General features: G+C 43.0%; 1 protein-coding gene and 1 pseudogene across 1 annotated transcript in view; both read left to right on the top strand.

Annotated features, from left to right (window-relative positions):
- LOC126253037 (protein RRP5 homolog) overlaps positions 1-13,843 on the top strand; it is a 172,494-nt gene that overhangs the window by 23,002 nt on the left and 135,649 nt on the right. The window contains exons 4-5 of the mRNA XM_049954106.1: positions 899-1,199; positions 9,819-9,985. Coding sequence (XP_049810063.1) covers positions 899-1,199; positions 9,819-9,985 — 468 coding nt within the window. The remainder of the gene's footprint in view (positions 1-898; positions 1,200-9,818; positions 9,986-13,843) is intronic.
- LOC126253769 (5S ribosomal RNA) lies at positions 10,749-10,866 on the top strand (annotated as a pseudogene).

Raw genomic sequence — 13,843 nt, 5'->3', positions numbered from 1 at the left:
TCAGAGTGACATTTTTTTCCCAGTGATGGATTATTTGATAGATATCTCAGTTTTGAAAGAATTCTTTTGGCTGTTGCTTTGTTGTGATTCTGGTAATCCCTATCACACAATGGTTTCTTCATGGTTTCTTCACCTCAATCTGTTCTATTGGGAGGAATTTGATAGTCAAGAAGAGCAGCCTGTGTGACTGTGTCATAGTGAATGGGTGTTCACAGTAGTGGAACTCAGAAGAGTGAATGGATGTGCGCGGTAGTGGAACTCAGCATGTGGTGACCTTTACTATATTCAAAATGTTGTGCAATATGTTGCAAACTGACCTATGAGTGATGTTCACTTTTTGCACCACCCTGTCAGTTGTGAAATGCTGCTCTTAGACACCAGGGTATCCACTACTTTTGCAATTCCTGGGTCTTTACAGGGAGATGACATGTGACCTCCTTCTATGTGATTCAGCCCTGTTTTACCACACTGGAGACATCTGTGCCACTTGACTGCTCTGCCGTATGTTAGTGCAATGTTGCCATACACTTCCACCAGCTCGGCATGGATTGTTTGCAGCATTGTTCCCCTTCTAATGCAGACAATGAGTTAGCGCATGATTCTCCACTTGGGGTGCGGGTATTTCAATGTGTGCCAAGATTGCAGACATAAACCTGCAAACAAATGAAGGAATTACATAACTTTAGTCTTTTGAGGTGATAGCTGAAGCCTTATGACTATCCCGTGTGCAACACAGCATGAAAATGAATAAATCTGGGCCAGGATATGGCTGTTATCATCATTGATGTTATCGCTATCAATTGAAACTCAAAAAAGACCTGTTAATTGTGGACATGCTTATGGATTTACTTTCATTTATTAAAAGGCTATTGTTTCATTTTTATACATAATGTTACAGGATTTCTACAAGTTACGTCAGATATTTTTGGAAGGCCAGCATGTTGTTTGCAAAGTAACTCAGGTCCGTCATACAGATACTGGTGGCCACAGAGTAACTGCAACATTGGCTCCTCATGAATTGCATGCAGACTGCCCACCAGCATCTCTTGTTGTGCAAGGAACTGTCTTAACAACAGCAGTAAAGAGTGCGGAAGATCATGGCTATGTTATGGACACAGGCATGTTTGGTGTCCGTGCTTTTTTGAAAAAGGATTTTGCGAAAGAGTTTGAGAGAGTATGGAACTCTGGAAGACCGCTTGGTAAGTAATTCCCTTTGCATTTGTTCCATCTTAAAGATAATGGACAAGATTGTTTGTACTTTCCTACTACATTCCCCTCATTGTGATCTTTCTCATTGTCCCTGTAGAAATAGAATTAAAAGTGCATTCCAGACTTTTATTCCATCTGGCATTCTGGAGAACATGACAGCCCTCATGTGTTATTTACATCTCTATAATCAAACACTTATAGAGAAAATTTCTACTCAGCCAATGACAGCTAGCCTGACAAACATAAAAACGATATAAAAATGATATTTTTAAACAAATTGTTTCTTGATGTAGCAAGATAGGAGAAAGTGGAAACTTCACTGTAACACAAAAGTTGCTTAAAATTATCTTTCTTGTCATTTAAAACAATGGGAAATCCAGCAAGGAATGTAACAATATAATGAAAAGGATAGTTGCTACTTACCATGTAGTGGGGTTGCTGAGTTGCGCCAGCCGTTGTGGCCGAGCGGTTTTAGGCGTTTCAGTCTGGAACTGCGCTGCTGCTATGGTCGCAGGTTCGAATCCTGCCTCGGGCATGGATGTGTGTGATGTCCTTAGGTTAGTTAGGTTTAAGTAGTTCTAAGTCTAGGGGACTGGTGACCTCAGATGTTAAATCCCCACACACTCGTGTGTGTGTGTGTGTGTGTGTGTATGTGTGTGTGTGTGTGTGTGTGTGTGTGTGTGTGTGCGCGCGCACGCGCACAAGTGCAACTCACACACACGTGACCAGTTGCTGCCAGCTGGTGCCAGACTGTGATAAGCAGCCCATTATGGGAGAGGCAACCAGGTGGGGGTAAAGAGGACGCTGGGTTGGGGAGGGGGACAATAAAGCGCTGCTGGGAATATGCAGGGATGAGGTGGAGAATTGGGAAGCAAGGTGCAGTCAGGGCATTAGATGCAGTGGGGGGAGGGGGGGGGAAGAGGGAGAGAGTGGAGGGGAATGGAAAAGGAGAGAAGAAAGACTGGGTGCATTGGTGGAATAGAGGGCTGTGTAGTGCTGGAATGGGAACAGGGAAGGAGCTAGATGGAGAATGATGACTGATGAAGGCCATCAAGCACCTTCCATGTTCCTATTCCAGCGCAACGCGACCAGTCTTTTTCTTCTCTCCTTTTCAACCCGCCCATCCCTACCTGCTCTCTCCTCTGCCTTCCGTTTCACCTCCCGACTGCACCTAGCTGCCCCCCTCTCCACCTCGTCCCTGTACACTCCCAGCAGTACTTTACTGTCCCTCACCCCTGTCACCGAGCGAGGTGGCGCAGTGGTCAGCACGCTAGGCTCGCATTCGGGAGGACGATGGTTCAATCCTGCATCTGGCCATCCTGATTTAGGTTTTTCATGATTTCCCTATGTAGTGGACTGTTAAGGCAGCCAGTCCACAGTGAAGTAGCCGAAAGGGCACGCGTCAACTCACGCCGTCTGGCGTTAAGTCTGGAACAGGATTCGTAATGAATGTGATAAAGAAAAGAACGTAGCTACTAGAACACTTAACTTTTATATTGTCCTTTGGTATACAGCATTCTGGATGATACAAGTGAGACTCGATCTTGAGGTACATGCAATGGTACAAATGGCGCCTTGCTAGGTCGTAGCCATTAACTTAGCTGAAGGTTATTCTAACTGTCTCTCGGCAAATGAGAGAAAGGCTTAGTACGTGTAGTCACTAGCAATGTCATCGTACAACTGGGGCGAGTGCTAGTCAGTCTCTCGAGACCTGCCTTGTGGTGGCGCCCGGTCTGCGATCCTGACAGTGGCGACACGTGGGTCCAACATGTACTAATGGACCGCGGCCGATTTAAGCTACCACCTAGCAAGTGTGGTGTCTGGCGGTGACACCACATTCCTCCCCCGCAAATCGGCGAACGGTCGTGTGATAAGGCTTCCGCCCGCCGTGGGGAGGACCCCATGTTGACGTATGCGATGGGGTGGGGAGCCTAACAACAGGCGAGGCTGTGCCACCCGCACCCTGCCATTCGGTCCGAGGGGAGCTAGGAAACGCCTGAAAACCTAGTCCAGGGTGCACGTCAACATGCGGTGTATGCGCCCGTAATGAGACAGGAGGGGCCGAAGGGTCGACCTCCATGTGGTCGGGGCACCCGACAGCGAAGACATCTGGTCCGGAGCGGGCAAGAGGTCCATGGCGGAGCACAGCTGGTCACGGGAAGCGATCGGCGGCGCGCGACCCAGGGAGGCGCTGGGCGGCTGCAGCGAAGCGTCCACTGCGGGCGGCTCCGGCGGGAGAACAGGCGGCGGCGGCGGCATGTCGCCATGAGGCAAAATGGAAGGCATCGTCGGTAACACCTGGGGATGAGGCGAGCCAGTAGATGGGTCCCCAGGGTGCTGACCGGACGGCACCGTCGCTGAAAGCAGACGGGGAGCGGCAGAACCCAGGCGACGACAGAGGCGCAGCTGATTGAGATGCCGACGCACCTCACCAGAGGCCCCCAAAACCAAATACATCGCGCGGCCGAGGCAGCGAAGAATGCGCCCTGCGAGCCAACGGCGTGAACCTCGATAGTTGCAATAGAAGGCAACGTCGCCAGGAGCAAAAGCAGGAGTCTGCCGCGGCACAGGAACCTGATGCGGCGGATGCAGCAAAGACATCAAGGTTCGATGAGGACGACCGTGGAGCAACTCAGCTGGCGAGCGACCATCGCGGGGCTGAGAGTGATACAAGGACAAAAAGAGTAATAACGCGTCCTCCCGAGAATGCGACTCTTTCAACTTCAACATCTGTGACTTGAAAGTCCGGACCAATCGTTCAGCGGCACCGTTTGACTGAGGCGAAAACGGCGCGGATGTCAGATGTTGAATACCATTGGCCTTGCAGAATGACTGAAATTCTGCGGACATGAATTGTGGGCCATTGTCGGAAACAATAGTCTGTGGATTCACAGTTGCCTGGAAGTCCACGCAAAGTCTCAATTGTCCGGAAGGTTTTTTCAAAATTACTAAGGGTGAGGCCCAGAGAGAAGCATGCACACGTTCAATGACACCTTGTGATTCTAAATCGTTTAATGTTCTGGCGACCACATCACGCAATGCGTGGGGAACATTGCGCGCTCTGAAAAATTTCGGTTGCGCGTTCACTTTTAGTTCCAAATGTGCTTCATAGTTCTTAGCGCAACCAAGGCCCGGTGCAAAAATGTCTGCAAATTCTTCACATACACTAGAAACACTGGCTGAAGGCACAGTCTGGTTCACTGATAGGACCTGATTTACGATAGACAAGTTAAACAACTGAAATAAATCTAAACCAAACAAGTTCACTGCAGTAGAAGAACGAAGAACGTAAAATGACACAAGTTTCGTTTGTCCCTTGTATGTGGCAAGAAGGCTGCACTGTCCTAACACAGGGATATTCTGTCCTGAATAACTCATGAGCTGAACATTTGCGGCATGTAACAGCGGTGCGCCCAGTTGTTTGTACGTGGCGAGATTGAGCAATGAAACTGCAGCTCCGGTATCGAGCTGGAATGGTATCACTTGTCCGGCAAAGTCCAAATCTACAAAAAGTTTATTGTCCTGCTGACGACAAGAGCGACTGTTATGTGCAACTTGAAAAGACACTGGTACAGAATCACGTGTGACGTGACGGGACTTCCGTCAACGTCGACGCACACTTTTTGTGGGACGAACACAGTCACTGTTAGCGAGAGGAACACTGGGCGGAGTGGCACTAACTACATGAATGTCCATGGGCAAAGGTTCCCGAGCCTGTGTGTCCTTGATTCGATTCCGGCGCGAAGCAAAGGGCCTGGAATGGTTGTGATCGTCTGATCGGAGCTTTTTCTGGCAAACACTTTGAACATGTCCTTTCTTATGACAGTAAAAGCAAATAGCCTGGCGTGACGGGCAATTCTCACGCGAATGTCTAGTTGCACACCGCGGGCATGATTTCACTGCATTTGCTTGCTTGCGCGGGACACGTGGCGGTGCGGACGTGCGCGAAGGCTGTTTACAGGTCCGCGCAGCGCGCCCGGCAGGCCGGTTAATGCGACACACTGCTGGCGAAGTTTCAAATGATTCCTGAGCAAAGTCAAGTGTGTCTTGCCTATCCAATATGTCTATCACTTGTTGAAGGGAGGGATTAACTAGTTTCAAAATCTGTTCCCTTATGCGAACATCAGAAACGTTCTGTGCTATTGCATCACGCACCATAGTATCTGAATAAGGGAGGCCACAGTCACATTCAAATGCACACTCCCTAGTAAGTCCTTGCAAAGTTGCAACCCACTCCCTATTAGTCTGACCGGCCGTACGTTGTGTACGAAAGAATGCATACCTTTTTGCAACGACATTTACTGTTTCCTTGAAATTGGCATCTAAAGCAGACAAAATTTCTTCGTATGACAGAGTTGCTACGTCACGCCGGGGAAACAATTTCACTATCACATGGTAGGTGGACAAACCTACACACGAAAGCAAAAACGGCTGCCGCTCATTACCTTGAATTCTGTAGGCGGCGAGATGAAATCCAAATTGTCGGGACCATTCCGTCCACGTTTCAATAGCTGCATCAAAGCTACGAAACGATGGTGCAACGGCATGTTGTGGCTGCGGTAGCGATGAAGCGGCGGCGGCCGCATCGTTTTGCGGCGCACGTTGACCCTGGACGAGCTGTCCCAGGGCATCCAATAACGCCTGCGTCTGCTGAGTCTGCAAGCGATAAAATTCGGACAGTACATCTGGAGAATGTGGCGAAGCCATGACACAAGCAAATTAATACAATACGAACGCTAAAGTCCCTTGTGAGACTCGTCGCCAATGTAGTGGACTGTTAAGGCAGCCAGTCCACAGTGAAGTAGCCGAAAGGGCACGCGTCAACTCACGCCGTCTGGCGTTAAGTCTGGAACAGGATTCGTAATGAATGTGATAAAGAAAAGAACGTAGCTACTAGAACACTTAACTTTTATATTGTCCTTTGGTATACAGCATTCTGGATGATACAAGTGAGACTCGATCTTGAGGTACATGCAATGGTACAAATGGCGCCTTGCTAGGTCGTAGCCATTAACTTAGCTGAAGGTTATTCTAACTGTCTCTCGGCAAATGAGAGAAAGGCTTAGTACGTGTAGTCGCTAGCAATGTCGTCGTACAACTGGGGCGAGTGCTAGTCAGTCTCTCGAGACCTGCCTTGTGGTGGCGCTCGGTCTGTGATCCTGACAGTGGCGACACGCGGGTCCGACATGTACTAATGGACCGCGGCCGATTTAAGCTACCACCTAGCAAGTGTGGTGTCTGGCGGTGACACCACACCCTAAATCGCTCCAGGCAAATATCGGGATGGTTCCTTTGAAAGGGCACGGCCCACTTACTTCCCCGTCCTTCCCTAATCTGATGAGACCGATGACCTCGCTATTTGGTCTCTTCCCCCAAACAACCTAACCCCTCACCCCTATCCTGCTATTCCTCCCCCTCCCCACCCCACCCCCCCTCCTTACCTCCACACAGTTGCCTCTCCCACTATGCGCTGGTTCTCGCAGTCTGGCTCCAGCTGCCAGAGACTGTCGTTTGTGTTTGTGTGTGTGTGTTTTTGACAAAGACCTTGTTGACGTTGTTTTTCTGTGGTCCAAGACATTCCATGTTGGAAGCAATAACTTTCTGTTGGAGCAATTATGTTTTACGTCAGTGGTGATGCAGTAACATACAATCATTTCATTTCAACTGGGTAATGGTACACACATGACTTACCAATAGAAAAAAGTAATGTGGAGTTACAGACTCCCATTGCACCCTAAGGTGAAAGGCTGAGGGGAGACTAAATAACAGCTGGAGTAATTTTATCCAAATCTGATACACATAAAAGTTACTTTCTTGGGGAAGGGGGGTGGGGTTGTGCTATAGTGCCTATGACATCTGTAGCATTCCTAGGGAGGGCATGGAGATGGAAAGGTTTTGAGTGTAAATACAGTGTAAGGATATCTGTGGAATGTGTAGAACAATTGTAACCAAAGTTGGAGTTAAGAAATAATGTGGGGTAACCTATCTCTACTGCTCCCAGAGGCGGTTTCAAATGTTGGAATAACTTTGTTTTCATTCGCAGTTAGTACATATGTGAATTTCTGCCTGGTAAACATAGTGGGTAGAGGGAGTATGACAGCAAAGTCATATGCTGGTAACAAACAGCTAGATTTCGTAAGAGTACAGTAAGTATTAGCAAGAGGGTGACATGTAAGAATATGTAGAAATGTCGGTTGTTAGGTTGATTGGTGAAAGTTCAAAGACACGTCAACCTCAAATTCACAGGGATAGAAGAGAGTACGAAAAAATTGAAAATGACCAATATTAGTCTTAGATTTACATATTTTGCATTAATTAGTAATAGTGACATTTAATTGCAAGTGTAGTTGAATAGAACTCTTGAGAACCTTCTGGAATGCGTAGTAATATTTTCCCATGCTTTTATCTTCTAAGAAAGAGTTCATTTAACTATACACACACATACAGTACATGGAAATGCATGTGGTTAAGAGGAATCGAAGGTTGTTCCAAGCATCCCATAGATAACAACTTGTGTGTGTAGCTTTAAAGATATGCCAGTGAAACAACTTTAATTTTACACTGTAGTTAAATTTTATTTTCTTTTCTGTCTAAAGGTAGAGAGGGATAATGAGACAACACTGAGCTGTCAGCTAGTTATTGAGGGGAAAAAAGTTATGTTAGGAAGTCTCTCCAGTTTTCATAAGGAATCATCTTCTGACTAATAGTAATTTGATACCTGCATGCCACAGAGCTCAATACTGTCTTCACCCTAACATTATATGCACTTTTGTTTGGAAGGAGAGTTGTTTGAAGCCCTTCAGTGGATGCAGACTAAGGCTTTCCCTCGTTACTCTAAAGAGTTAAAAATGAACACTGTGATAGATCTTTTGTAAAGGTACATGCTGGCTTCCAGCTCCATCTCGGTCAATATGAAGTAGTCCTCAGTCTCGAATGATGATGATATTGATCAAAAATTAATGTTTAATCTGTCTTCCTTCTTTTCTACTCTTGTATCTATAAATGTTGTCCAACTTTGTATTAGTAAATTGGAAAGAAACTACACATAAAAGAAACAAACAATAAATTGAACTTTCACTAAGGTTATGCTTAATTCTGTAAACTGACTTTAACTTAACACACTATCTCGACTGTTCTTTATAAGACGGGCTGTTAATTCATCAAACACAATGTGCGTGTTGGTATTTGTTGCAATTGAAACTGGAATGCACATATGACAAATTTTCCCAACCACTTCAGTTAAGCAACTGCAAAATACACAAGTTTCCTCAAACTGGTAATTGGAGTGACTGCTTTGAATGCTTTGCTGACTACTCATGGGGTAATGTTACTCAGGCCCAGCAATGAGAAAATCACACCGCCATAAAAATATTTGTTCACTTTCCCTGCACTTTAATACAATGATGTGAAATTACTTAGAAAAATTTGAGACTCAGAAAAAATGGTTGGTATATCTTAGAGTGATACACACTTAAAACCAAACTTGAAGATTTATCTTTATTTTAATTCAGTGATAGATTACAAATTTTGCAATAATGATTACAGTAAGCATAATTATCCTTTCAAATAAAAGATGAGTTCTTGAGCAGTCCATATTTAAGTGGCTTTTGTACTAAAAAACCTGAAACATTCTGGCGTGGAAAGAAGTGCATTGCTATCAGAGTAGTCCCCAGCTTGTTTCTTCCCTGCTTGCTTTGCCAGTAGATTGTTTCCTCTCCTCTTAACAAATCTTGGATGCTTCTGTTTCTCAGTTACAAGAATTTAATCAGAAAAGTGTTGTCCTACATGGCTGTTGCTGATAGTTGGACTAGGAGCTAATGTATTACCTTTCTGGAAGTGTTTCACTATTTCTTCAAACTGTCCGCACACTTATGTTTCTCCACCTGATTCAGAACACTTCAATTCTTCCTCTAGAGCTTCTGAAATTTCTTACTCACTCAACAAACATGACATATTTGCAGCAGCAAAGCCTGACGATTACTTGCATGAATTTTGCAACAATGTAAGCATACAATAGCTCAATCAGTCTCAGTAACAGCTCCTATGTTTGTTGCTGCTTCTTTCAAAGTAATTTTAGAAACTGACAACAGAGAGTAGCACCTATCAGGGAACAGGTACTGGGATATCCATAGATTGTTCCCATATGAATCCATTCCTTGTTCTGAGCAATAACTGGCTTTCATGTAGAGAAACATCTTAGCCTGAGATATACTTTGGTGCAGTCCTTTGGACGCAATGTCATAGTCTGATTTACACTTGGTCTTGGTTGTCAAAGTATTAAAGGTGCTGGTTAACCAGTAAAACAGAAATTGAAGTAATTTTTGCTTGATAAATTTTGTAGTCAAAATAGTAATTGAAGAGATAATACTTCCATGTGTTTCTCATTTAGGGTTACACTCGTGTAGAAATTCAGTATATCCTTGTGTAAGTCAGTTCCACATCATAACAAGATATTGTGTAAATGACTCCATGAACATGACAATAACTGACTATATGAAGTCAGTCACTAATTGGATTTGGCAGCCCTGTAACTTGTTTGAATGATGCTCTGTATAAAAAACCTTTTTCAATTGGAATTTTGTTTTAAATATGCTATGGTCATCTTACAGGTGTGGGACAGCTAGTGCGATGCGTGGTGTCCAAAGCTGTCAGTGCAGGGAACATAACAACTGTTTCACTTACAGCTGTACCCAATGCTGTAGCAAGTGCAGTGCAAGAGGACACTCCTCTTCATTGTTTACTTCCAGGTGCTCTTGTTAATATTACCATTGCAGAGGTAATGAAAAATTCTGATGAAATTTCTATCTTTCTCTTCATTAACATAAAGCAGTTTGAGTTCTGAATCTAATGGTTACACTTATTTGGTAGTAGTTTTAAAGCAGGTTGGCTTTTATCATCATTTTATATGTTTCACCTCAGCATTTTTCTCATCACATCTAAAAAATTACTTCCTTTATATGTAGCACAGGAAACCTGTAGATACCTAATGTTTTAGAAAAATACTGAATTTTATTTGGTTGAATGAGTGCATTTCTGGACCAAAGAGCCTTTTTAAGAGATCAAGGAAAGTGATATAAAATGCTCTTTGTAGTATTAAGATTTAAAAACTGCTATAAATTGACACTGAAATTCTTAAATTCTATTGTTAAATATGACTGCTGTGCAAAAATACCTGATGAAGAAAGTGGCAACAAATTTTTCATTGAATAAACTTATAGATTTTATAGCTAGGGATGTGTTCAAATAAACCAGCCCATAGTCCAGTAAAATTGAGCCTTCATACCATTGTGTCTGTTAATGTAACCATAACTGGATGACTATGTGCTTCCATATTCCACATTTGTCATATTTCATGTCAGAAATACAGTCACTACAGTCTTCTGGTCCTGCAAACAGCCCCATGGAGCTTCTGATGTTATGCACTAGATCATTTATATAAATATATATTGTAAGCAGTAGTGATTCTACTACACTTCCTTTCTGCAATCCATAAATTATTTTTACATCTGTTGATTTTGTTCCGCTAAAACTGACATGTTGCCAATGGCCTTGCCTTAGTGGTAACACCGGTTCCTGTCAGATCACCAAAGTTAAGCACTGTTGGGCTGGGCTCGCACTTGGATGGGTGACCATCAGGTCGGCTGAGCGCTGTTGGCAGACGGGGTGCACTCAGTCCTTGTGAGGCAAATTGAGGAGCTACCTGCTACTTGATTTAGAAGCAGTGGCTCCAGTCTCGTATACTGATATATGGCCGGGAGAGCATTGTGCTGACCATATGCCCCTCCATATTCGCATCGTGTGGCACCTGTGGGCTGAGGATGAAATGGCGGCCAGTTGGTCCCATAGGGCCTGTGGGGGCAGAGTTTAGTTAAAAAAAAAGAAGAAGAATAAATGAAGTCCTGACTCCATTCCAAAATCTGGTCAATACTTGATAAGCTCTTTTACACACACACACACACGAAAGGGAGAGAGAGAGAGAACTGAGCATTGCAGAAGTCAGGGAACATGGAACATGATATTAATCTGGGCATATCACTGTAGATCTTGTAATGGATCTGGGAGATGTGTTATTTTCTACCGGATTTGTCGATACCAAATTGTAAATGTTTTCTTATATTTTTGTCAGAATTTTTTTTATTGTAATTTGCCTTATTATATGCTAATTTACTTATATTTTTGAGAGCGAAAGCATATTGATTACTATTAGTAAATGTGACGAAGAATATCAAAGAGACTGATTACAAGTGGAAGCTTGTGTGTTGTGTAAAATGTCTTTGACGCTGGAGTCGTCTTTGACTGTAGTCACTCGGCAGTGAACTCTTGGTGTGTGTTGACGGTAGAACAATGTGCAGTTCGCCGTTATAAATATTTGTTAGTGAACAGAAAAAATGAATTATGTTACTACTTGTTTTATATAAACTTTAAGAAGAAACCACATTCGAAGAAACGGTATTTGAAGCACCAAAAATAAGGGAAACACATTGAACCAGGTCATTTCTGCAGCCGACAAAACTGCATTGTGGAATCATACTTCCATTAGACAACTGAAGCCAAGACAAATATCGCCTTGTAAACATTTTACGGAAAAGGTACTGTCACGAAATATGCCAAATTTAAGTAAATAAAAAATAGTGACCATATTTCAACTGGGGGCTCAGCCGGGATAGCATATTTCAATCTCATGGAAGAACAGAGCAAGCTGAGTTTCAGAAGATCTCTGTTTGTGGAATCCATGTTAATTTTTATGTAGGAGATTTTGCTTTTCTAGAAAGTTATAATTTTTGAGCACATAAAACACATTCCATAACTCTGCAACAAATTGACATTGACAGTATAGGCCTATAAATATGTGATCTGTAATATGACCCTTCTTGAAAATGGAAATTACCTGCACTTTTCTTTCCAGCCTTTAGGTACCCCTTGTTGCTCCAGCAACCTATGATAAACTGCTGCTACGTGGGAAGCAAGTCCTTTTGTGTAATCTCTATAGAATCTTACAGGTATCTTGTCTTGTTCTGGTGCCTTTCTACTATTAAGCATTTGTAGTTACTTTCCTGTTCTGCGATCACCTATGTGAATATCTGTGATTTTGCTGTTCGTGCATTGATCAGGAGGAGGGATCATATTACGATCTTCCGTGGGGAAACAGTTTCAAAATGCTTTATTCAGTATTTTGGCCTTCTCTCTGTCATCTTCCATTTCAGTGGCAGTAAGGTCACTGAACGATTGAATAGATGATGAGCTTGACCCTCTGACTTGAGTTTACATAAGACAACACTTTTTAATGTTTGTTAAAACTGGTTGTCAAAATTTTACTTGCAGATTCATTTGAGTGCTTCTCTTGTTTCTTTCCTTTTGTTCATTTACTCTTCATTCAGCTTTTGTTCGACAATTAAGTTTCGACTACACGTAAATATTTGATGCTTTCTGTGTCCACAGCAACTTTCTAACACAGCTATAAAACCACAGCAGGTTTTTCCCATCCCTTAGAAGCTTCCTCAGAATGCACTTGCCTAAGGTGCATTGAACAGTGTTTTTGAATTTTATACTTTTGTGCTCCACATCTTCATTCTCAGAACTGAATATTTGATATTAGCTACCCAAAAGCAAAAATTTTTCCCATCTTTCTTAACATTTCTTCTAATAACCCTGGTCATGGGTGCTATCACAGCATTATGATGTGTATCCCAAAAGTTCAGGAATAAAGTCAAATGAGTTTCTGTCTTTGGTACAAATCTTGATTGCATGACTCGGCTGTTCTGTAGCAGGAAAATTGAAGTCTTCCCTTATTACAGCAGCATGATTATAAAAATTATTCATAAGATTCTGCAAGTTGTCCCTGAAGTGCTTTGCCACTGCAGCTCATGACACAGGTGGTCTATAGAAACATCAGATTCCAATGTTTGACCTACCTTTGACACTTAACTTCACCCACATAATTTCACATTCGGAATCTGTAATAATCTTACCACATATTATTGAATACTTTACTGCAATAAACATGCTGCCACTATTGGTATCTCACCTGTCCTTGCAATATAAAGGTTGGTCAGAAATGATCTGTAAAGCTTGTGAGGGTATTGCAGGATAGGTTGTGCTGAGAAATAATTATTAAAAAAAATTGACATTTTGTGCCATTTCCAAGTTAATTAGTGTTGAAGTTAGCCAATCAGGCCATTGCACACTAAATTCAAATGGCCTGCCTGATACAATTAGTGTCACTTGCTCTCATAGGGTAAATGATAGTGCACGAGACTGCTCAGCCTTTGGCTTGGGTTCGATCCTTACTACCATCTACTGTCCAGTTTTTGTATTAATCTCTTGTTTGGTTTTAGGAAAACAAATGAAGAACATGTTTGGTGACAGCATCTCTGGTGGGACACTTGAATATGCGCGCAATGGTCTGATTGGCTAACTTAAGTGTTAATTAACTGGGAAACATTCCAGTGTATCAATTTTTTTTCTTAGCAGTTATTCATCAGTACAACCTACCCTTCAACATGCTTACAAGCTTTTCAAACTGATTCTGACCATCCTGAGTATTTTATTTTACTGAGTATTTAGGAGTGTCTAATAATATGAGTGTTTCAGCATGGGTCCATATATGGTATCCCAGAAATGTTTGAGGTATTAA

This window comes from Schistocerca nitens, chromosome 4 (genome assembly GCF_023898315.1).
Source record: "Schistocerca nitens isolate TAMUIC-IGC-003100 chromosome 4, iqSchNite1.1, whole genome shotgun sequence".
In the NCBI taxonomy this organism is placed as follows: Eukaryota; Metazoa; Arthropoda; class Insecta; order Orthoptera; family Acrididae; genus Schistocerca; species Schistocerca nitens.
This window is presented reverse-complemented; position numbering and strand designations above follow the sequence as displayed.